At 39.3% G+C, this 24075-nt stretch overlaps 1 protein-coding gene across 1 annotated transcript in view; it reads left to right on the top strand.

The window, feature by feature from the left end:
- Positions 1–12916: 12916 nt before the first annotated feature.
- wdfy3 (WD repeat and FYVE domain containing 3) overlaps positions 12917–24075 on the top strand; it is a 98917-nt gene continuing 87758 nt past the window's right edge. The window contains exon 1 of the mRNA XM_029438922.1: positions 12917–13153. Coding sequence (XP_029294782.1) covers positions 13125–13153 — 29 coding nt within the window. The 5' untranslated portion in view covers positions 12917–13124. The remainder of the gene's footprint in view (positions 13154–24075) is intronic.

The raw sequence follows: 24075 nt of genomic DNA on the forward strand, positions 1-24075 counted from the left end.
AACTCCTGAAAAAGATTTGTGCTTTAGCTGCTAAATGCTAAAGGGCAAGCTTGACGCTAATGTCGTCTGTTTGCTGTTTGGTGCTTGGCAGATAGCGTACTACTGCGGGTTTATCAGAGCTTGTTTGCTAAAGACTGGCGCTGGAAAACAAGTTTGATAAGCACTCAAATGCTGAACCAAACAGTAGATAAAATATAACCAAAACAATAAGTCAAAAGAGGGTGATAACTACATGGAGCTGCCGTGTTGGGTGAATTCACCCCATGCACATTAGTTATAGTCATTTGATTCATTGTTGTTATTAAAAATAAGTGGAGCATTCATCAAAAAAGTGCCTAAATGAAAAATGTATTCACAATATCCTTCTTTGTGGCCTGATCCATAGATGCATTTACTGGTCACACCCCGAGGTCAACACCTCCTCTGCTGGCACAGTCAACCCCACACAATTCTCACAATGAGAAAAAGGCAGGAATGGGAGTCTAAACAAGTCTGGGGAACCACATGATTTTCAGGAAACAGAACAGGCTTCATATCATGGGGGAAGATTAACTGCCTGTAAAATAGATATGGAATAAGCAGGGAAGTCGGCCAGAAGAAATGAAAACTCAGCTCAGAGGTTTCCAAACTGAGAACATACTAGGCAGAGAGCATGGTAACAGTGTAACTGCAGCTGTGATTGTATTGCATGTGCAGACAGTTGGTTTATATGTGATAAAGTGTTGACTAACAGCTGCACCGTTGTTAGCCAGACATCTCTGTAGTACTGAATGTGCAACAAATACACCTGCTGAATAACTGCAACCTTACTTTGATGCATTCACCTTTAACTATCCTGATGTTTAAAATCAGGTTTAAAAAAAGTTTAAAATATATAGTTTGACCTTTTGGTGAATATGATTATTTGCTTTCTTGCTTAGAATTAGATGAGAAGATTGATACTGTCAAATCTACAAAATGGACAATAAATAAAAACCTACATTTTTGGTCTGGAATGGAAATTTCAACCGTAGCAAAAATAACAACATTCAGGTTTATTGACAAAAGTGGCATCAATCTTCTTATCCACTGTAACTCTCGTCAAGACAGCAAGTACATTCCTCTAAATGTTGAACTGTTCCTTCAGTATCATGATGACAATTAAAGGATTTATGAACCAGTCAGAATGGAAATCAGAATAGTACAAAGGTACATGTCTCCCATCCTGCTGAAATGTCGCCTTCGGGAATTTTTCAAGGACAGTGGAAGACACAACAACAATGTTTACATGAGAACCGAACAGCATGCAGGATGTTCTTCTGGGAAGAAGCAGGCCTGACGTACACACGCAGAGTGAAAGTAAATAATATCCAGTTATGTTATTCATCTGTGAAGTATGTATATATGTTGAAATTAAACTCTTCATGTCTCACACTATTTTAAACATTACCAAAAAACTCATGACACTTCACTTGTGAAATGTGATCGACTTTCCCTGATGTGTTTTGTAATTTGTTACCACTGTAGAGGTTAACCTACATCATCGTTGTCTGCTGATGAGAAATCCACCAAATACAGGTACTCTGCAATCAAATAAATGCACGCCATCATTTCCTTGGCATTTGATAGACCCATAACAGTAGTAGCATCTCCATAGGCTGCCATGCAAACTCCTAAAGTTTCATTGTTTGTCAATGTTGCACACTTACAGTAAGTTTCATGTTCATGCTTGTTTTAGAATGAAATGCAGCCAGTGGTGTCTGGTGTCGCATTGTTGTTCCTTTTTTGTGTTTACATGGTGGGAATTTTTCACCAACCTCAAACTAAGTGGTGGTTGTTGGTGCGGCTGCACATTCAGTCCTGACACGATGTTTTGTCCTTTCTTGAGAATGTGTTTCTGCCTTGAGTCTTGGACTTGTGCTCAAATATCACAGTTTTACCCAGTTAAACCCTTTCTAGATGTGTTTTGATGTCAAAAATTATCTAAACTATGTAAACTGGGATTGTCCGTTAAAAATGAAATATGGTTAAAATATGGAAGTGGAAAGTTTCTGTAGCAACTGCAGGTGTTTATCAGGTTTTGGTGTGTTTAGTGTTTATTTATTGCTATAAATATGCCCCATCCTAACCCTATTACTTTCTTCAAGTGAGGAATCGAAACTTAAGGCAAACTATTATTTCTTAGACTGAGCAACAATGGATGAGCTTTATCCCCAACCGCCAACATAAGGTAGATTTTCAGGTCTGACATGCGCTAATTTAATTTGATGATTGAGTAATAATAGTATCTCCCACGATGGAAAATATCCAGGCCCCAACCCTAAAACGATACAATAGATTCAGTTTTTGATTATAGGCTATGGGGCACAGAAGATGACACAAGTCACTATTTCATGCTGGGATGGGTAGAATATTGAACCAGAATGTGTCACTTAATTTTATTCTTTAATGACAATGAATTAGTTACGAGATATCTAGAAACTGTTTACTTTATATTGAATAAATGATCATAAAACTACGCAGGTATGACACCAAAGTATCACTTTTGCTGGCTGAGGTTGCTGTGGTTTGTGGTTTGTATTGCTCAAACCAAACCAAACCACCCACACAGTGGCTTTGACTGAATGTGTGTTTTCATGTGTCGAAGGAGAACTGCTGACACCTAGTGCCTCATGACTGATATTGTTATGGAGTCAAAATATTATGATATCTCCTGGAAGTGTGATGAGGAAGTCAACCTCAGTGCCTCCTTGTTAGAGATTGTGGACTTGCCCCAGAGGTAGCAGGCTTGATCTGGCACTTCAGGAACTTACACAGCAACATACTAAATATTTATGTATGGTTGAAATTACATTGTGCAGTGTGTTAAAGGATCCTCAGTCACTAAAATAGGTGTAATTTAGACCAGGGCTCAGGATCCTTAGGCCTGTGCCAGTGTGCCATTGGCAGGTGGAAGCTTAACCAATGGCACACTAGCAATAAGTGGGCCAGAGAGTGTTTTTGGAAATGTTTATGTTCCTTCTCATCCACAGGCCAAATGACCTCTTTTGCAGTCATTGGCAGTTTTGCGACCTGTCATTTACCATAGTTTAATTGATTTTTTGAAGTTTACTGCTGATGAATAAGATTGGTGGAAGATTGGTAGAATTAATGTTTTTAATTGAGATGTGGATGTTTTTTTATAAGGATGGCACCCTTCTTGTATAGTGCTCTGATTAATATGTTGCTATGCATGTTGTCTGATGGATGGAATAAAAGTATTAATATGTGGTGAGTTTTACGGAATTTATCCAGTAAGTGTTTCAAAATATTATTGAGTTTTTCCAAGCTGCCAACTGGAGTTTGTGGGCGATCTGCCTTTTCAAATTTGGATGATAAATTCCTTGTGTTGTTTACTGTATATCAAATTAGATCTATCTGATGCGCTCAACAAACAGACACTGTGACTTCACTGACCTATCTCCTATACATCCTTTAAAATGGCTCTCTAACACACGGTTAGACTGTCAGATGCTTAATGACATATTCAATATGTCATGCACGTTGTTTTTTCCCACTTTTTTTGTACAATATTCTCTGCTCTCTACATTTTATCATTTTACTTTATTTACTTAATTTTAATTAAAGAATGAAAGACAACGAATCAGAATGATAATTGTTAAGCATGCTTTAGGTATATACTATACAGTATATTGCATGCACAGTCTACCTACAATAACAATTCATATTTCCTCAACTGAATGAAAAAACGTGCTCCTCAAACAAGAATTAAACATTTTCCATTGCCAGGAACGTTTTTTATTAAGCTTCTCTTATTTGTTGAATTTGTATAATAAAAAAGAACAATTAATGTGAAAAACAGTTAATAAATGTGAAGGAGAAATAATCCTTTTCCTTTTTTATGTTACTTTTATGCAGAAATTACTGTCATATTTACTGTTCATTTTACACGTTTTTCTTCCCTTTCTGTAATCTTTTCTTCTAGATTACCTAGATTACCTAGATTACATTTCTACAATGGTGATTGCAACCTGTACAATAGAACAACATCAACAGTAGGCCTCCGATTACAGTTAATGCAACATATGATGAGTAAGAACTAAATTGTATGATGATGTTATTCTAGGGTATTGATTATACCTATAGCAATACATTTTCTGAGCTAATGGAGTAAAAAAAGAATGCCCCAAAAAATGTAGAGCAAAAAACAAAGCAGGTTTATTGCCAGGTAGATTTACACACAAGCCTATGATGACTTTGCCTTAGTGTTTTGGTTCATAACAATACACATAGTTAGAGAAAATAAAAGATAAAAGCTAGTAACAGCCCAGACTAAAGAAATCTGTTTTTAAAATGAAGTGTCTTCTTCCAATTATCCAACAGATGTCAGGTTTGTCTTTCAGATGTGGCCTCAGCTGGGGCTGAGAGGAGGATGCTGTTTGGAGGAAAAATCAGCGCTGGGACGCTGGGACGAGCTTGGTTTATTTGGATGTTGAGGAAAAATGGCTACCAGGAGGAAGGAGAGGAAGCAGTGACCACTTTTTGGAGTAAAGCATCGTTTGTGACATATGGATATGCAAGGAGTGCCAAACGTAACTGAGCTATTGGGGGGATATCATCGACTTTCTAGCCGAAGGATTTTGCTGCTTACTGGTAAGTGGATGGCGGAAACACGAAAGACCCAGTGGTCTCTGGAGTGGCTAGCTAGCACTGTGCTGCTAGCATGCGAGTTAGCTAACATAGACAAGAATGTGCATCTCACCTCGGGTTAGTTTTCAACTACAGAAGCATTAATGGTAATGTTAGCATGTCAGCAGTAACGCACAGAAAGCCACTACGTGTTCAGTTTTAATATTGAAACACAAAACAGCTTATTTATTTGCAGTGTATTTATTAAAGGCCAGCGTCACTGTTTAGCTTGACAGTTGTCGTTCAGATGCTAGTGCGATCAGCTGGTCGTTAGCTAACTGACGGTAGTGTTGTAAGCTAACATAGCTGGCAGAATATCGGTTAAATATTGCAGGTTTGCTGCTGTGGTGTTTTCAACCAGTGTCCTCACACTGTGGTGCGTGAATACATTTGAATAAAACAGTCACTGGAAACACATGCGGACACAGACCGGTGTGAGCTAACCGTTAGGGGCACAGTTAGTTTGTGGCGTTGGCTAGATTTATCACTCATCATTATATTATGGGCTAAGCAGGCTTGTTGTAACGTTACGCCTGGTCAGTAATAGCCAAGGGCTGCTGGTATCAAAGTCACAATGACTGGCATATTAAGTGCGATTACATCGGCCTCATTTCATGCTTATAGACTCTGCTGTGCGCCTGATGTGCATCTTTAAGTCACCTGTGTGTGGCCACCGGCCAGTGCATTGTTCCTGATTACATGGCTGACTGCCTGCACAGTCACCTACCCGCCCAACAGCAGCTCAGTCTGCTAAATGTGTACGCTATCACAAACTTGTTTCATGCTCTTGCAGTGTTTACAGTGTGTGTGGTGAGCTACGAGATGGACAGATCACATGATAGAAATGTTTTATTGTTTTACTTCTGCATGTTTTAGTCCTGCTAGTTTATTATAGTCACTGCCCCAGAGAAAGGCACTGCATGTGTCAGAGTGACTAATGTGACAATTGATTCAGTATATCAAACGAAAAGGATACAGTGCAGTGGATCACTAGGGGTCTTTTTTATTAATATAAACATACAGTATGTTAAAGCACATTTGTATTTGTTTAACTATACATTCTAAAACTTCCGAAAAGTACCTAGTAAGAGTACTGATAAAAATGACATTACAGTTCATTTAGCTGACGATTTTGTCCAAAGCGACTTACAACAAGTGCAAACAATCATGAGGATACAACTCCGAACAGTTATAATCTTGCAAGTACATTAGCTTCAAATAGGTGAAATCCTTTAAGTGCAGAACAATAGCTTCAAATAAGCCAAACAAAAGTGCAACTAACAGAAACAATAGAATACAAATTCAACTATTGGCTACAAATAAGCCAAACCAATATAAGTGCAACATACAAATAACAGTTTATTTTTCTCATTTGCCGAGGTGCAGTCGAAACAGGTGAGTTTTCAGTCTGCAACGGAAGGTGTGAAGACTATCTACTGTCCTGACATCAATGGGGAGGTCATTCCACCATTTTGAAGCCAGGATAGCAAACAGGCGGGTTTTGTTTGAGAGGAATCTGGGTCCCACTCACAGTGAGGGAGTAGCGAGCAGATTGGCCAAAGCAGAGTGAAGTGAACGTGCTGGGGTGTATGGTTCGACCATGGCCTGGATGTAGGAAGGGGCTGATCCATTCACAGCGCGGTAGGAAGCACCAGAGTCTTGAAGCAGATTCGGGCTGCCACTGGTAGCTAGTGAAGGGAGCGGAGAAGCGGTGTAGTGTGGGAGAACTTGGGTAGACTGAAGACGAGTCGAGCTAATTGGGGAAACCTTAGGTAAAGACAAAATGACTTGGTGAAATATTGTAAAACACGTCTTCATGCTTCTGTCGTTTGTGCAATCCAGGCATTGCTGTTAGCTTCCTCCATGGTGTAAACTATGAACACAGTGCCTGCAGCAATAGCATCATATCCAGAGCCAACATAGTCCATATATTAAGATAATCTACTCAAAAGACTGTGGAAAAGTTAACATGTTTCTGCTTTTCCCACCTTGGTGGACAGACGGTATCATGAGTGAGATTTTTAATGGTCAGTATAAGGTTGTTTATTTTGGTTTGAGATGCTCTACTGCTACAACAGCTGTGGGTAACAATTACATTCTTGTTTCCCTTAATAATTCACACTGGCACCTGCTAATTTACACCCGATTCAGTCACACTTGACAGCAATGTCATAGATGTTACATACAGCTCAATTGTTTATCCTGGTTGTCTCGTCCTTTTTAACGTTTCACCTGCCAAAAACAACATCATGCACCCTCTTTAACTCTAACTTTTGACCCATACAGACACAATAATAATAATAATTTGTACAGTAATTTCCTTCCGACAAGTTTAAAAACAAGACCTTAAAAACACCTCGCAACAGAAACTGAATATCATGAGCTTCATGAGCTTGACCAAATTGGTATTTACTGCAGGGCTGCATTGTAAGAACCTCATGCTGGTTTGTTTGTCCCAAAGAATAGAATTTAAAGGGTTTTAGCATACAAATGCAGGTAAAACAGCACAATGACTACAGCCTTTTAAAAAATATTTATATAATTTAGGAGGCTAGAAAGTAATTTAACAAAATGTACAATTTCATAAAGTTTAACATAGCCATTAAAAGCCACTTTGACTTTATAATTAAAAGATACATTTCTAAATTAGACATACATTTTCGTCAATCATTAGATGCGTCATAAATGTTGGATGCGCCGGCTACCCATCTTTATATCCAGACCCCAGGCTTAGCAGCCATTGCTTTGTCCAGCCTCAATTGTTGCATTGGATGGGTGAAAAGACCACCAACATTATTATATCTACAGTAAATCTGTTTACACTGTGAACCACCTTTTGAAGATAACTGATCATCACTTGAATGTCCTAATCTAATCTAAAAACCGGATTAGTTAAAGTATCTGTTGACTTGTGCGCTGACTGCAGAAATGAAGTTTCTCTCTGCACACAGGGTCCTGTGTGTTTGTGTTGTGAGCAGGAGGCTCTGATTTTATGTACTCAAGGTATATTTTTTACAGACAGTGCGACATTTACAGAAAGTTCAGATGGCTAAACTAAGATATTATCTAATCAGGTGGCATTAGTTCAGAATACTGCTGAAACGGGGGAGTCGGTTGAGTAGATCGAATATCTTTTGGTTTTGAGCTACGGCCAGGCAAAGTTGAAGATGTCGTCTTAGGCTGTGGGAACTTGTTATTAATATATTAAAATAACTGTTGGTTGCCGCCCCAACCAAAAATAAATATAAAAAATTAATTGGGCAGATTACTCCATTGACGACAACAAATGGTGTCACCACCCTTCATGCTTTCAAATAATTAAAACCATAGATAATCCGCAAATAGTCATGAAACCAAATCAGATTTATGGTAAAAGCACAAAAGCATCGAATATTGATGCTTACAACCAATAACTGTGAAATGTTTCCAATTAGCCGACAAGCTTGTCCAGAGTTACACTAATTTTACTGATCTTATGTACTGATCAAATCACACCCCGATGTTTAAAAAAGTAACTAAACATCAACCCAAGGGTGTGTATCTCCTTACATGCAGTATAATAGTAGAACACAGCTGATAGGTGACGTCATCGTTGGTGTTACTAAGTGAAATATTGGCACATGGTCGTGTCTAGATGGTAACCCTCGATTTGCGAAACGCCTTAACCATCTTACGAGAGTTTTGTAATTCGAGGGTTACCATCTAGACATGAACTCGGCACAATTTGATGTGGACTATTTTGGTGAATTCTAACCTGAACATAAAGAGTGGCCCCTTCCCTTTCTTTAAGCACAAAGGGCTCTGGATATGCTGCAAAAAAAGCAGTAAAATAACATGAAAGGTCTCTTGAACTTTAGTACAAAATGTCTATTTTGTAAAAGCCAAATATATATAACCCACAAACAGCCAAGTTATTAAGATAAGATTTTTTTAATTTGCTAGGCTAAGATTAGAATACCCATGGGCAGGGTGCAACATTAACCTTTGTGTCCATCGCACAAATGGCTAGTGAATGTTCAACTGTTGGTTGTTTTTGTGATACAAAGCTACATATTTTACCAGCATTTGGCTGGTGGTTGGTGCTAAATTTGAGCCTTTCACTTGGAACCTTTTTTGCAGCCGTTTGGTTCCCATTTTGCTGTAATTTACTGAGATTAAGTGAAGTAATAACTGTAGCCTCGGCGCCTTCCTTTCTTCTGCTTTTCTCCCACTGTGCTTTCAATGCTAACAGGCATTGAAACTGTGAAACTCACTAGGTCAGTCATTTGACTGGGTTTATGCTCCTGGGCTAAGAAGAAGGGTTGATTTACTAAATGGATACAACATTCATTGTCCAAATATCTGCAGCTGTAGTTTTCTTTGTTATTCGCATAAATACTTTTGTGTATTTTTGCAATGTGTTGTCAAGGGAGATAAACTAGTTAGTCCAGTAGGTATGACTTGACACAAATTTACATTATTTAGATGTTAGTGGAGTTCCTTACGCATGTCAGCAATAACTAGGTTTATATGAAATGTCATCATGTTTACCAGCTGCTTTATATGAGTTAATGGTAATTAAACATCGCCTCGTTTCTGAGATAGATTAACAACAGTTAAGCAATTTAATATACCCTTGCTGACGCTTTATTTGTAGCCACCTTCCAAACACTGATAAAGTATGCCCATGACTGAGGTTTGTGTTTTGTACAATAATTTAATTCCAAGAAATGTAATCTGGAGTTCCAACTCGGTTCTTAAAAGCTATGTGGATAATAATTGTGTATGTGCCCGCTGAATATTGAGGAATTTATCAGCCCTAGTATCTGGTAAGAAAAATATTTTGCAGCCCTGATGACCTTTCATAGCCTCAGAGTTCTACAATGGACAGCACATTTAAAAAGAAACGGTGTTCCCTAATATTATCATGTTATGTGACCAACATGTCATATATAGGGCTGCTGTTAGTTGTTTGCTATGTGTAATCAGGGTTTAAAGTGATGGCTTAAATCGCTTATTCTTTCAGACCACCTGTCAAAAATCTAAGTGTATAGTATCCTGTAAATTGTAATGATACAGCACTGGTTGCTGGAAGAGGCTCCATCTGAGAAGTTACAGTAGTTGTGAATGATTGGGAACAAAAGTAAATAACTGTTTGTTGTAGGATTTGGAAGAGTGTTGCACCTGAGGCCAAATTGGCAAAAACCTTGTAGACTGTAAATAAATACAAAGATAAAGGCTTAAATCAACAAAGACTAATGTCTACAGACACACAACAGATTATGTTTTTATCTGTGCATTTCCCCCTCTGTGGTGGGATGGGAGCAGCAATGTGTGTTCTGTGCTTTGTGAGCCTGTGCTTGTTATTGATTAAGTATAGCCAGATAGCAACATTAGGATCTTGTGGATAATGCAGCACAAGGCCAATGCTAATTTCCCCTTCTATGCACCAAGTAAGCTTTTTTTAGGCCATGTAAAAAGCATCACATAGAAAGAGACTGCCTGTGTTGTTTGTGTGTGTTTGGTGTCTCTCAGTAGAGAATGCCATGTCAGACACCAGACTTCAGTTGCAGTTTACCAGTCGTGTTTCTTGAGACAAAGCAGTGCGCAGTCATAAACCACAAGAGGATAATTCTTAATTAGCCCTCAGGGAAATGCTTTGCACGTCATGAGAGGCAGCAGAGCGCTGAGATAAGTGTAAGTACACACACATAGTATGCACATGTACTGTGTTTATATGTAGTGAATCTTTGTAATATAAAACATACACATCAGTGTTTCCCCTACCATTGTCTTGGAGGGGCACGGGGCTCCGTTCAAGGTGGGGTTTTTTTATTTTTTTCACAACTCACTTTTCACATTGACAGGTGCTCTCTTATTAAATAAACCCCCCAAAGCAGTAAACCTAGGGGAAACACTGCACATGAATACAATATTCAATGCTAGTTTTTTTCTCTAGTTATATATTGGATTACAGTGAGTTAATTCATCCATTTTGGTTAAAAAATAAAGATGGCAAATTCTGTATAAAGAAAAAAATGACCAGAACCAACAATGAATTGGTCCTACTAAAAAAATCCTGATGTGATATGTTAGTTTATGGAAGTCAGAAAGTATTGAGAGATGGACATGAATTTTGGTCTCTTCATGGGATTTATTGACAGTAAGAAAACGCCATCGTTATCCTTTTTAATTATTTGTTTTTTACTTATTACATCTGCAATAATTCATGAATTACGAATACAGCAGATCATCCAAAAAGCCTCAACCTTTGAAGAATACATTGTAGTATTTCCTACTTAATTTCCCCCAATATGGATGAAAGGGAGTATACATTTTCTATACGTGTTTTGTCCGGTTATGTCAGAGGGTTATGTTCAGGATGAGACTGGAGTAATGGCTTATTTACTGTATGTTGTAATGATGTTTCACCGGAGAGATTGAATGAGAGATATTTCCCCAGCTCCGTTTATGGCTGTAGTTTAATTGGCTGTGATTTTCACAGACTTTGCTCCACCTGGCACAGGAGGGCAATAACAGTTGGGTTTGTGATTACAAGTGTGGTTTATAGTAGTACTAGTGTTGATCAACAAAAGTATTTTACTGAATTATTCATTATTGTATTGGATTCCATTGTCAATTTTCCACATACTAAATGTAAACTAAACCTGTGATTCACGATTAGTAACTGTCATGTTGGCATAATAAGTACAGATTTAGGAGAGCTCAAATCATATCCTAACTGTAGAGTGATTTCAGTTTCTGAGAACCCCTCAGGCTCTTAAACCACAACAGGTCTCCCTGGCTGCAGTTAAGCTTCTGGTACTGCAGATTGTTTCACCTTCCTGTATATTCAACCTTGCCGCCGGTGGTATGTCGAGTAGGAGATCGAATAGCAGGCTTCATTCAGTAAGGTGGATGATCCGCTTCCCCCGCTAGCCTCATTTCCATATGGCCCAGTGCGCCCCTGCTGGGAAACATACTTTTAGTGAACCAGAAGACTCCGTGGTTCTCAGGATGTTCCACTACAGTTCTTTAGGAGAGGGTTTCTGAAATGTTCTTGTTTTTAAGTGGGGATATCACAAAGGGCCCTAATCACAGCAGTTGCATAGCTGTAATGTGAATTTAAGTATGGCATAGGCTACTTGTTCTGTAGGGCTGCAACTAAAATTTATTTTCATTGTCAATTTAATCTGATTATTATTATTATCTCGATTGTTCAGTTTAATGTCAGAAAATAGTGAAAAAACATTTTGATATTCAATGTATAACTAATGAATATACTAATCAGAGAAAAGAAGCAAATCCTCACATTTGAGAAGCTGGAACAGGATAATGTTTTGGCCTTTTTGATGTATTAATGGAAACCATGAATCCGAATAGTTACAGATACGTTTTCTGTTGTTATGCTATTGATTAATCGATGTATTGTTTCAGCTGTAGTGTTCTGTTTTTATGCCTCCGCGACAGCTGTAATCAAAGGCATTATGTTTTTGGCCTGTAAGTCTGTCTGAACATACGTCCTTTTTTAATGAAACTGATATCTCAGGAACTTCTTAAATTAATTTCTTCAAATTTGGCACAAACCTCCACTTGGACTCAAGGGTGAACTGATTAGAATTTGGTGTTCAAAGGTAAAGGTCCCTGTGACTTCAATGATTTGCCATAACTCAATATATCATATGCTAATGATTAAGTGATGACATTTTGGACAGACGTCGATAGCTGGTTGGCGGAGGCATACCACCCTGAGGCGGTAATTCTAGTTTTAGTCCAAGGAGGGAGCTCAATATAGATTACATAGAATATTATCAAATGTTAAATTCCTTACGAAAGGTTGCATTCAATATAAAATGTCAGCAATTTTGTTTCTAAAGTGCACATATGGTTGAGAGACTGCTCTAGAGAGTCTGAAGTCGTAATAATGCAAAGTTAATGTGCACTCATTGAGCTTGGATGTAAATACTGATCCCTAAATCCCCATAAGATTAATTTTTAATGGTTCTTACTACTGTGTGTTATACATGCCCCCTATTTTCTCTTCTAAATGGTACGGTCCTCTTACTGTGATGGCTGTATCCCCCTCATACTCCACCCTCCCCTCCTCTTCCTCCATAGCCCTGTACACCCCACCCGGTGTCAGGGGGGGATCAGCTGTGCCAGTCCCGGCAGGCCACACACACACACACACACACACACACACACACACACACACACACACACACACACACACACACACACACACACACACACACAGGGCGCTGGCTGGCAAACAAAGCCACTGGCACTGCCAATAAAGACAAGCCATGCCTCCTCCGTGCGTAGCGTCTCTTCTTTTCACTCTGCCGTGAGGGGAAGGCAGGACACCATTCTCGTCGCCTTTCCTTATCAGAAAGACGCCGGTTTTTTAGGGGAGAAGGAGTCAGTCCTTGTATATAGTGGATTATTTTTTAATGTTGTACTGCTGATGAGTTGAGATGCTGGCGGAGCGCAGAGAGAACAGCAGGTAGGGGAAAATCAAGAGCTGGGTGCTGAGCTTGTCTCCGCGGTGACCAGTAGTTTGTTTACTGTTATTGGCGAGCCTTGGTGGATTCAGTATAGCATGTTTATTGTTATTATTAATGTAAAAGCATCGCCTCCGGGCCAGACTCATTTACATGTATACTCAACATTTAAACAATTATGTAAATGCTTTGAGGTCATTCTGGATAGAAGCATTTACCTATTTTTTTTAATTACATGACTGCAGTCATGTAATAAGATTTGTTTACCACCTTCGAGCAGTGAGGGATGCAACAGTCGGAGCTCCTGTTCATGTCACAAAATACCCCTGATGTCTCTCGAGCCATCCTGTGCTGGAGAAAAAAGAAGTGAAGGGCTTGCTATGGTTACATGTATCTTTGTACAGCAAGTGTAAAGATCAGAACAGTGTTGACTTCTCACTTTTTTAGACATTGGATTCCTTTGGTTTAACGTTTAAGCCTTTTATCTAAATGTTGCTGTAATGCCAAAACATAGAAAATCTTTGAATGATGAATGATTTGAAAATGTATGAGCACAATTTATAATTCATGTTGTTTAAATTGAATTAAGCATCCAAGTCCAGTTTATTAAAACTCACATTTTAAATCGGTAAATGCCTTCATTACAAACAACAAGTGAATGCACTCTTGAGCAAAACAAAAAGCTGAGACGGAGAATTAAGCACCTCCGATGGAGCAGAAAGAAAAGAAAGTAACATTACAAAAACACTCTTTTGAAATAACGAAGGGAGCAAAATGGCGTAGAACAGCCTGGCCCACATTAGACTACATTTTAACACCTTCACTAGGTTTCCAATTGGACACAAATCTAACAGATAACTGTCAAAGTATTGGCGAGGCAACATTACTTTTTTTTATCTTCCAGTAGCTGCTGCACCTCAACACTCACCATTTACAGTATTAAATGTTCCTCGGCCAAAACAGCTGGAACAAGAAACGCAGGCAGAATTTAGAAAATTGTAGCTGGTGGTAATAGTCCATGTTGATGACTCCCCACGCATTGTTTACTGAAGGTAAAATAGATCCTCAGTGAGGAGGCTGTCAGCTCTGGTCCTGTCCGGACATGTTTGGCATGAGATGATTTCCTGCCCTTCTGGTTCTTGTTACACTCATGCAGGTCATGCATCAGCTGTTGATCAAAGACATGCTTCAGTAGTTAGAAGCGGCTCTATTGTAGCTCTGTCTCTCTAAAACCTCGATGCTTCAAGCTCTTCTTTTAAGTAGTGATGATTTTAAAATGTCACAGGGTGTCAGAAGATATTTTCAATCTCTTTTATTGGTTTGTGGGCTAATTAAAGAGCGGTATCTTATAGTAAGTAGTGTGTCCCAATGGCATGCAGAGGAGACTGTATCGCCCTTAGTGAAAATATAGCAGCATTTGAGTGGAGGTTGGTGTGAATTCACCACCGCCTACAAAGTCTTTTATTTTCCTTAAATTAGCATTTTGTTTTAGAAGTTTGATTTTTAGCTAACACCTGTCAACCCAGTTTTCTTTCTTCTCCGTGGAGCTCCCCAGCTTCCACCTACCCCCGTAAATTGTCAGACAGGAGACATTTCTGTGATTACATCACTTTCTCCAGAGGAACAACCACACAAGCCTTTGAAGAGTTTGGCTTTTCCAGGGCACTGGCTGCCTTCATCTCGCAGGAGTTAGTGCTAACTCTGTGAGACGCTCATTCAAGCTGGCGTCCGCTTAAAGAGAATGCTTTGAAAAAGACTGGAGGGCCAGAAAAGCAAGCTCAGTTCCCCGCTACATAGGAGTTGACATTCCATTGATGCCATTGACTCATTTTCTTTGGTTCAGCCAAGACAAGACAGGGTTTGATGCTGTTTTCCCTTTAAACTGGATTTAGTTATGACTACAGCATAACATGGTGAGTCCAGCACTCCTAAAAGGATCATTAGCTTAGAGTTGGTAATCACTTTGTATGATGATACAAAGTGATTACTATGTGCTGTGGGTTTTTAATCTTCATCCTGCTGGACATTAAAATTCACATCAGTGCAGAGAGACGAGTAATGGGCCAGCAAGGTATACACTTGTTTGCTTATATTAGGATGTGAAAAATGTTGGTGTCACAGACAAAGCTGCTCAAAGGCAGAGTTGGAGATAACGACAGCATCATGTAGACGCTGTGCTAGGAATCTAAATTGCTTGTGCTCCCAATTTTCAGTCCCTCTGAACCTTTTCCAGCTTCCTTTTTTAGGTACATCCATTCAACAGATAATATCTCTGAAGGAAGAAGCTAAAGTTGCGGGCATCTTGTTTTTATTTATTTTGGGATTATGTTAATTCTAAATAAGGCACTCCCTAAATCCTGCCGATATTTTTTATCCAACACATTTTTATGCCGAACCCCCTATAACATCAAGCAGTACATATCAGTATTTGTATTATTGTTGGTATTATATTACATACAATGTATGAAAGGGTGGGAACTCTTTAGGGAATCAAGTTAAACCTTAACAACTCTGTTATCATCCAAACAGTGGAGTCAAATGAGAACAGACCAGGCTCGATAAATAACCATCTCTTATGAGAAGAAGCTTCAGGAAGCCAATCAGAAACTAAATGTGGCTCTCAGATAAAGCTATACTTCTCCCTGAGATATTAATCAAGTAGAGCTGCACCAAGGCAATAAATTGTGCACCTGAGAGCCTAGTGCTGAAAGGGACATACAGAACTCTAATTGATCTGTCCTAGGCCTATATTGATTGATTGATGGATTTTTTCATTTTTCTTGTCACCCAGACAAATTGCCCAGCCCTCATGGGTTTACAAGACACCATAAATGCAGTTCCAGTGGCCAAACATTTCATTTCACAAAATTAGGTTATTAGTTTTTTTATCGCTCAGCCTTAAAGGTTCAATGTGGGACTCGGAGCCACCTGCTCCAGATAAATGGAGGCAGCATTTCAACCTCTACTACTGGCTCCTTATGATCTAAATTCATCAATCCAATCAAAAATATCAGTTATTAAAAAAACAACAACTATAGTATGTTAACCTGTTTATATTTTTAATTGTATTAATCACTCTCTTGTAGTGTTGATATATGTACTGTTTATTTCTTCACTCCTGTGTCAGCCTGTCTGTCAATTCCTTAGACCAGACTGATACCTTATAATCTTCACTTGGGGCTTAGATATCTTTGTTTACTGTGGCACTGGGGCCTGTACGGTCCGTCTAACGTTACTTGTTGATACTTTGTATGTTGGCTTGGGTGCAGAGACGAGTAAATGACTCATGTTTTGTTTCCTCCTTCACGGCAATATAGTACTGCTTCTCAGGAGGGAGCGTTGGGTCTAACCTGTGTAATGGCAGCAACAGATTTGACGATCTGGTGGGGAGTCGGCTAAATTGGTGCTGACTGCTGACTCCTAACGGAAGATCTGGCCGTCTCCTGTCTCTCTCGCACATTTTACTCCCGGAGCAGCTTCTCGCAAACGGTGACGACGAGGGTGCGAGTTGTTTTCTCGTTTTTGTCAGTTTTTGATTAAACCAAAGCAAACTATTAAAGCGTGCAGGGATCTAAAATATAATCAATAATATTGACAAGCCCTGAGCTACAGTGACTCACTATCACCTCTAGAGGAACACGTGGTATTACAGGCTGGACGGAGCGGAAACTAGTTGGGTTAGATTACTGATTTTAGTAGATATCTCTGCAACACAACACATAGACTTCTTTGACACAACATCAACACTGTTACCTCTTCACACTCTGTTGATAATGTTACTTAATTGTTTTAATGTTTTAAATTTAAATTCTGGCATATCTTACGCATTGAACCTTTAAACTAAATATTTTCCCTTCTCTCCCAAGCTTTGCAGATAAAATCTGCTGCGAAAAAGTTACCCTTTCTGAAGCATAAATCAAGTTTTTCATAGTCATCCAGCCAAAAGAAATCAATGAATGGAGGTAATTTCACTAAAAAGGATACATCTCTTATGTCCTCGTAGACAGGACAGTATAACAAGAAAATGTCACCTACCTCACACAAACAACGCCTAGATTGTGTGGTTTTTATGATGCTCTTTGCTTATCAAATAGGTGGAGTGACTTGTTATCCTGCATTTGTCTGCAGATCACTGGCTTTCCTTTTGTTGATTTTGCAGCTCAGCCTTATGCTGAGTCGTATGACATGTGTTTGCCCCAGTTTGTGGTCCCGGCCCTGCTGCGCTCCGACTCTACCATTCTCTCAGCACTCTGGTCTGCTTCAGTGACTCTCTGTTACATAGAGCTCAGTACGCCAGTCAGCATTGTTCAGAGATAAATGCTGGCTTTGATCTGAGGTGAGGATGCATTATAGTACGAAAGATAGGTAGACTATCTTGGCTTGAATACAGCTCGAAGGATATTTCCAGTGTATTTCAATTTTCTTTCAATTTTGTTCATTTCTGTTTAAATAAAGCTTTTCTGCAAAGTGAACGATGTGTTCAGTAAACCACCATCTGAGCTCGATGACTGCGATCCTAACGTATCCCTTCTGGTTGATGACAAAACAATCGCCTCATTTAAAAAGGACATTGCCTTTGTGATGTAGCCCCACTGCTGTTAATTTCTTAGTTTATTAAGCCTAATATTTGATGAATAAAACGTGATCATTTTTTGTCACGTTAGAGGAGTATAACTTGTGATTGTAGTTTTTCTGGTTGTTTTTATTTCATAGAGATGAGCAGAGGCTGCAAAGATGTATTGTAAAATAAGAAAATGTATGCGTGACAAAAACAATGCACTTAATTTTGAATTATAAATCAATTCAGTCAGTTCTCAGGATGTAGTTTTTGTGATTAACATCCACTGAGACTAATGAGAACAAATGCATGTCTCTAAAGAAGCTTCCACCGTTTTCCATCATGCATGTCTACTTTTTGTTTCATAGTGAAATGTTCAGATTTAAACTGACTGAGGAACTGGGCCCACTGGGCTGGATATTTTTAAACCGGCCGCAGACCTTCTGCTTTTGGAATCACAATTTCTAAAATCCAGCAAGACTTTCTCCTTGATTGGCGGCTTTTCAACAGGCTTGAGTTTCCATTTTATCCAACAGCTGAGACCGGGTTTTCTGCTGATGCTGCTGAAGCTAGTACGTCTTGACCACTCCATAACCCCAATGCCGGTGTCTGCTTGGCCAAATGTGCAGTAGATCTGTGGCTTCTTCTGTCTTTACTACTACTGATGGTCCATGCATCTAGTGGCGGATTTGATTTGTTTTTATTTATGATAAGGACTTTGTCCATGGATTATTATGTGGTGAACGAGAGGCAATGGACAAACACGATACGTGTCGACACAGAAAGGGGAAGGATGTTAGCAGTGCAGAGAGCTGATTCTGCTGCTGAGAATAGCTCCTCTCATTGTGCCAAAATAGTAATGAACCTGTACTTTCCATATCTTAATAAGACAGGCTAAGAATAAATAATTGGTTCATATGAATGCAGTGGTTAGCCTACTTCTCACTGATAAGCTTCAATGAGCTACCAAATGTTTTGTTAGAAAACCAGATGTCAATCGGAGCTATTCTAAAACACAGCAGGTAAAATACGGAATGTGTGTGGTTAAATGGTGGTTTTCAGCCACACATACACAGAATAATTTTGCTTTTATGGTACAGCCTTTTCCTGTTCCGACTATAACGACTCTCAATTTCTTAAATGCAGTCAAAAAGTAGGAGTAATTTTCCTCTGAAAACAAGACACTGTTTCAGTGGGAAACTCTCTAAGTGAGCTTGTACTGAGTGCTGTTAGCACTCTGATAACAATTATATGGTGTTGTTTGTCAATTATGAGCATCCCAGTTGGCCTGCATTAAAAGTAACAAAACAAAACCAAATAAATATTTAATTGTTTGCCGACACATAAATAGCGGTAGCCATTGTAAACATCTGCTTTGGATGCATCTGTTCATCCTGCCCACAGTAATATTACAGATATTTAATAGATTCTGACTGAATTAGTTTAACACATCTCTCAACTGGGTAGTTAATCAGAACTTGCCTTCCAACTTCCTGTGGCTGAAAAGACTTCATGTTCTACAGTCACTTCCTCTTATAAACAGAGCGAAAGGGAAGTAGTGTGTTATCGGTCAATATATATAGAGAAGTATTTGTCTAGCCTTAAAACACTACATTTTCATTCAATTGTAACTGTTTAAAATATCATATTGTCTCGTTCACATAAATGTTATTGGAATTTAGCCCTTCAGAAATAAGTTAAGTAAGTTCACCTCCATATGTAATCTAGATCAGTAAGCATGCAGTACAATGGGAGTGCTTCAATTTACAAGTGCTATCTAGAGGCCTGTCAATGAAAACAAAAATCCCCTGTCACAAACTTTATCCGTGTGTGCAGCAGCCAGTGATATCATGTTGTTGTTTTGGAAGGATAGATGCTGTAGGGCGTGCACTAATGCCTTATCTCAGAAAGGCAGAACTGGTGGTGAGTAAAAGGCGGCTGAATTGTGAAGTATAACGCTGCCAACACAGGCTGTATTGTAAATGTTAAACACTGAGCATTTCAGGTCTTGTCTCATTTGATCCCCATCATGTGTCTAAAATGGATCTGTGGTTATTGGGGAAAGAAGCCCAAAACATTGACGTGAAAGAACTGATTCGGCGACTCGAAGCAAAGCCGTGACCAGGTGAAGGGGCTCAATCCCTTGAGACTATGCATTATTCAAGAAAAACGTATGCACACACTCATGGACAGGCTGTGCACTTTATGTGAACTCACACTCAAATGGCAATTCCATTTGCTTCACTTTTACCTAGAGGACAGCTCTGCTGCGTGGGCAAAACAAGTTACTAAAGCCTTCAGTCTGGAGTAATTTTGTCAGTGCCACAGATGCCACGGTCCTGTAAATCAGAATAACACTCGGAAGCTTCTTTGTAGCCGTCTGTCTCTGCCGCCATGTTTCTTCACATGTTCCTGCTGTCTTTTATGACGGTCCTTAAAGGATTGAGAGGAACGAGGGAAGGGTAGATGTGGGTTGTCGAGCTGCCAGTCATGGCAAGGCGTAGTTATGAAACGGTAGCCAAGGTGTGTCTATTGTAGGTGCTAGGGGAGAGGTCATAAGGTCATCGAGTTTTTCCTCGTTGGAGCACGATTTAGTTCAGTTGATATTGTGTGTTTAATGAATGCGGAAATAAGCTGTTATGGTGGGACCTGAGAAAAGGTCACTAGGGCACAGAAATCAGTGTTTGTCTCTTCAGAATGTGAGTTTAATTTCATTCATTCATCTCTTTTTCACAAATAAATGGATGTACAGATTGGTTGACTGGCAATGATTTGGAAAATAGGGTGCTAATTAGAAATAATTGTGTCAGCCAAAATAACAAACATAATAAAGAAAAGAAAAGAAAAGATAGACACAAGAACACTGCTGCGTGGTTGTTTGCACAAAGAAAATAATTGCATGGAGCCAACAGCAAGGAGGAGCATCCTCTGTCACATTATTTAAAAATCATCTGAGTTTGGCAGTTTGGCATTGTCTATAAACTACTTAAAAGAAATAACATAATAACTCCAGCAATTGTAAGATCCCAACAATAGAATCTAATTTCTATACGGCCAACCGACGGGGACGCTTGCCAAGAGTGAATTAGCTCAGCGGGGCTCTTACCCCGAGGGTGGCTGGTTTCAAATCAGATTTGTTTAGACTTCCCAGAAGTAGCTAAGGAGAGGGAATAAAAAATACTGTCCCAGACCTCAGTAGATACTTGTGAGTACAGCTAATCGCCAGATGTTTTCATAATCGATTAATAAATTAGAAATATTTCATGAAAAACATGCCGTTTCAGCCGCCGAAATGTGGGGATTTCCTGCTTTTCTCTGTTTAATATCATATTAAAGTGAATGTACTTTTAATTAACATAACAAGACATTTAAAGACTTAGAGATCAACTTGGACTTTGAGAAAGTGGAATGGACATTTTTCACTTTATACAACCAACGATGAATTGGCAGATTAATCGATAATGAAAATAATCTTTAGTTGCAGCCCTACTTCAACTTTAGCCATTGAGCAAATATTTAAGAGTAGAACATGACATGGACCCATGTTGAAAAACATGTGGTTATACTGACAGATTATTATTTATTTTAAGAATAAAGGCATTCATCATTTGCAGAGTTTCACCTTTTGGCTTACCTGTCGAGAGCTACATTTACATTACAGTTTACATTTGTATGTAAACTCGTTACATACAGTAGGCCTAGACCGATTATGGCTTTATGCTTGTAACAATAAATACAGTAAACAAGTAGCACGGCTTACCTTTGCTCTCTCCCTTTTGGCGAATGCATTTCGTCGTCTCTTTGGTGGAGGACTCTGCACCGGCAGACGTGTTTGAATCGGCGTGCTGGCTTGTGCTGGCTGGGGTCTCGGCAGTATTGTAGGCACAACATCTGCGTTCAGTTTTAAATTCTTTTTGAATCTCATTTCCTTGGCGAGCATAGTTTGTTCGAAACACGATCTCTCAAAGTGCTGCCCACAAATCATCGGTTTCATCGACGCACTTGTCTTGTCCATAAACGCGACATTTTATCATCTTTTGGCCACAGAAAGCTAGATTTGGAGACGGCCCCACATCCCCAAACAACACATCGCTTCACAATTATCCTTGTCGATCGATTGTTGTGCGTTCTTTCTCGTAATAATTGACAGCAGTCTTTGCTGGACACTTCAACACTGGCGGCTGTATTCTACTTGTGACGTCATCGCCCGAACATTGCCGAAGTGGATGCTCTCGGCGCAGCGATCGATTGTTGTTAGCAGAAGTCATTTTTAAGCTGTTATGATCGTGATTTATTACGAATACATCAATATTAAAAATATATATATATGGCACATTTCACAACAGATATGCAACCTCTATCATATACCAAGCCCAATAACACTGATGAAATATCATTTCGTAGGCCCTTTAAAGTAAAGTTTCATAAAACAATGTTTTAAAAAGTTTTAAATGACAAATTGCAAACTTTAGACTCAACTGGTAGATATAGAGCACCTAATAGGCTGTGCATTAGCACCCTATTTAAACCCTGTCTTTTGTTATTGGTGGCTTGCAGAGTGTACTCTACAGCACATTGGCCCCCAGGGACAAGGACTATCAAGAAAGTAATATCAGAACTGTCCTTTAGTGATTACTGCTCAAACACTAATTTTACTAGCCTTTTTGTATTTAGTGAGTATTCATTTTGAATTCCTTCCTGGTTCATTGCATTATGTAGTCATTAAATATTATATTTTAGGGCTCTGTCCCTTTTTATTAGGTAGTAGAAATTGATGGGAAAGAGACATGTGGCAGTGGTCTTAGGCTTAGTCTTTGAATTGAATGTATTTGCTTTCCTATTTCCTTTTTTTGGCATTCATTTTTGCGTTCATTATTCTTCACTCTCAAATCTTTCTAGAGGGCAGAGCCTATTTTGTTAATGTCCAAAGTGAGAGTAATGCACTGTGAGGAGAGCACTTCTTCCACTGGGAAAAGAAGGGACGACATGGTATACTGTCATGTCTCTTAACCATCTACGGGGCTGGCTGAGAGGAATGGCACTGAAATGTCGATGCTTTTTTGGCAGCAGTTCACCTCAGCGTAGATCTACAAGTCGATGAACATGTCGGGGATCATGGCCAGAACGTTTGTAAATACCTGATGTTCACATGTAAAGGAAATCACATTGTTTGCACGAGGCAAACCCATGAGCTAAATATGAATTGTTTATTTTTATTTTGTCAAACATCCCCAGAAGTTGCAGGGTTGTAGTGTTAGTGTTACAGGGTTGTAGTGTTAGTGTTACAGGGTTGTAGTGTTAGTGTTACAGGGTTGTAGTGTTAGTGTTACAGGGTTGTAGTGTTAGTGTTACAGGGTTGTAGTGTTAGTGTTACAGGGTTGTAGTGTTAGTGTTACAGGGTTGTAGTGTTAGTGTTACAGGGTTGTAGTGTTAGTGTTGTAGTGTTAGTGTTACAGGGTTGCAGTGTTAGTGTTACAGGGTTGTAGTGTTAGTGTTGTAGTGTTAGTGTTACAGGGTTGTAGTGTTAGTGTTGCAGGGTTGTAGTGTTAGTGTTACAGGGTTGTAGTGTTAGTGTTGTAGTGTTGTAGTGTTAGTGTTACAGGGTTGTAGTGTTAGTGTTGTAGTGTTAGTGTTACAGGGTTGTAGTGTTAGTGTTGTAGTGTTGTAGTGTTAGTGTTGCAGGGTTGTAGTGTTAGTGTTACAGGGTTGCAGTGTTAGTGTTGTAGTGTTGTAGTGTTAGTGTTGCAGGGTTGTAGTGTTAGTGTTGTAGTGTTGTAGTGTTAGTGTTGCAGGGTTGTAGTGTTAGTGTTACAGGGTTGCAGTGTTAGTGTTGTAGTGTTGTAGTGTTAGTGTTGCAGGGTTGTAGTGTTAGTGTTACAGGGTTGCAGTGTTACAGTGTTGTAGTGTTAGTGTTACAGGGTTGCAGTGTTACAGGGTTGTAGTGTTAGTGTTACAGGGTTGCAGTGTTACAGTGTTGTAGTGTTAGTGTTACAGGGTTGTAGTGTTAGTGTTACAGGGTTGCAGTGTTACAGTGTTGTAGTGTTAGTGTTACAGGGTTGCAGTGTTACAGGGTTGCAGGGTTGTAGTGTTAGTGTTACAGGGTTGCAGTGTTGCAGGGTTGTAGTGTTAGTGTTACAGGGTTGCAGTGTTGTAGTGTTAGTGTTACAGTGCTACAGTGTTGCAGGGTTGCAGTGCTACAGTGTTGCAGGGTTGTAGTGTTAGTGTTACAGGGTTGCAGTGTTACAGGGTTGCAGGGTTGTAGTGTTAGTGTTACAGGGTTACAGTGTTACAGGGTTGCAGGGTTGTAGTGTTAGTGTTGCAGTGTTGCAGTGTTACAGTGTTGCAGGGCTGTAGTGTTGCAGGGCT

Source organism: Cottoperca gobio, chromosome 9 (assembly GCF_900634415.1).
Source record: "Cottoperca gobio chromosome 9, fCotGob3.1, whole genome shotgun sequence".
In the NCBI taxonomy this organism is placed as follows: domain Eukaryota; kingdom Metazoa; phylum Chordata; class Actinopteri; order Perciformes; family Bovichtidae; genus Cottoperca; species Cottoperca gobio.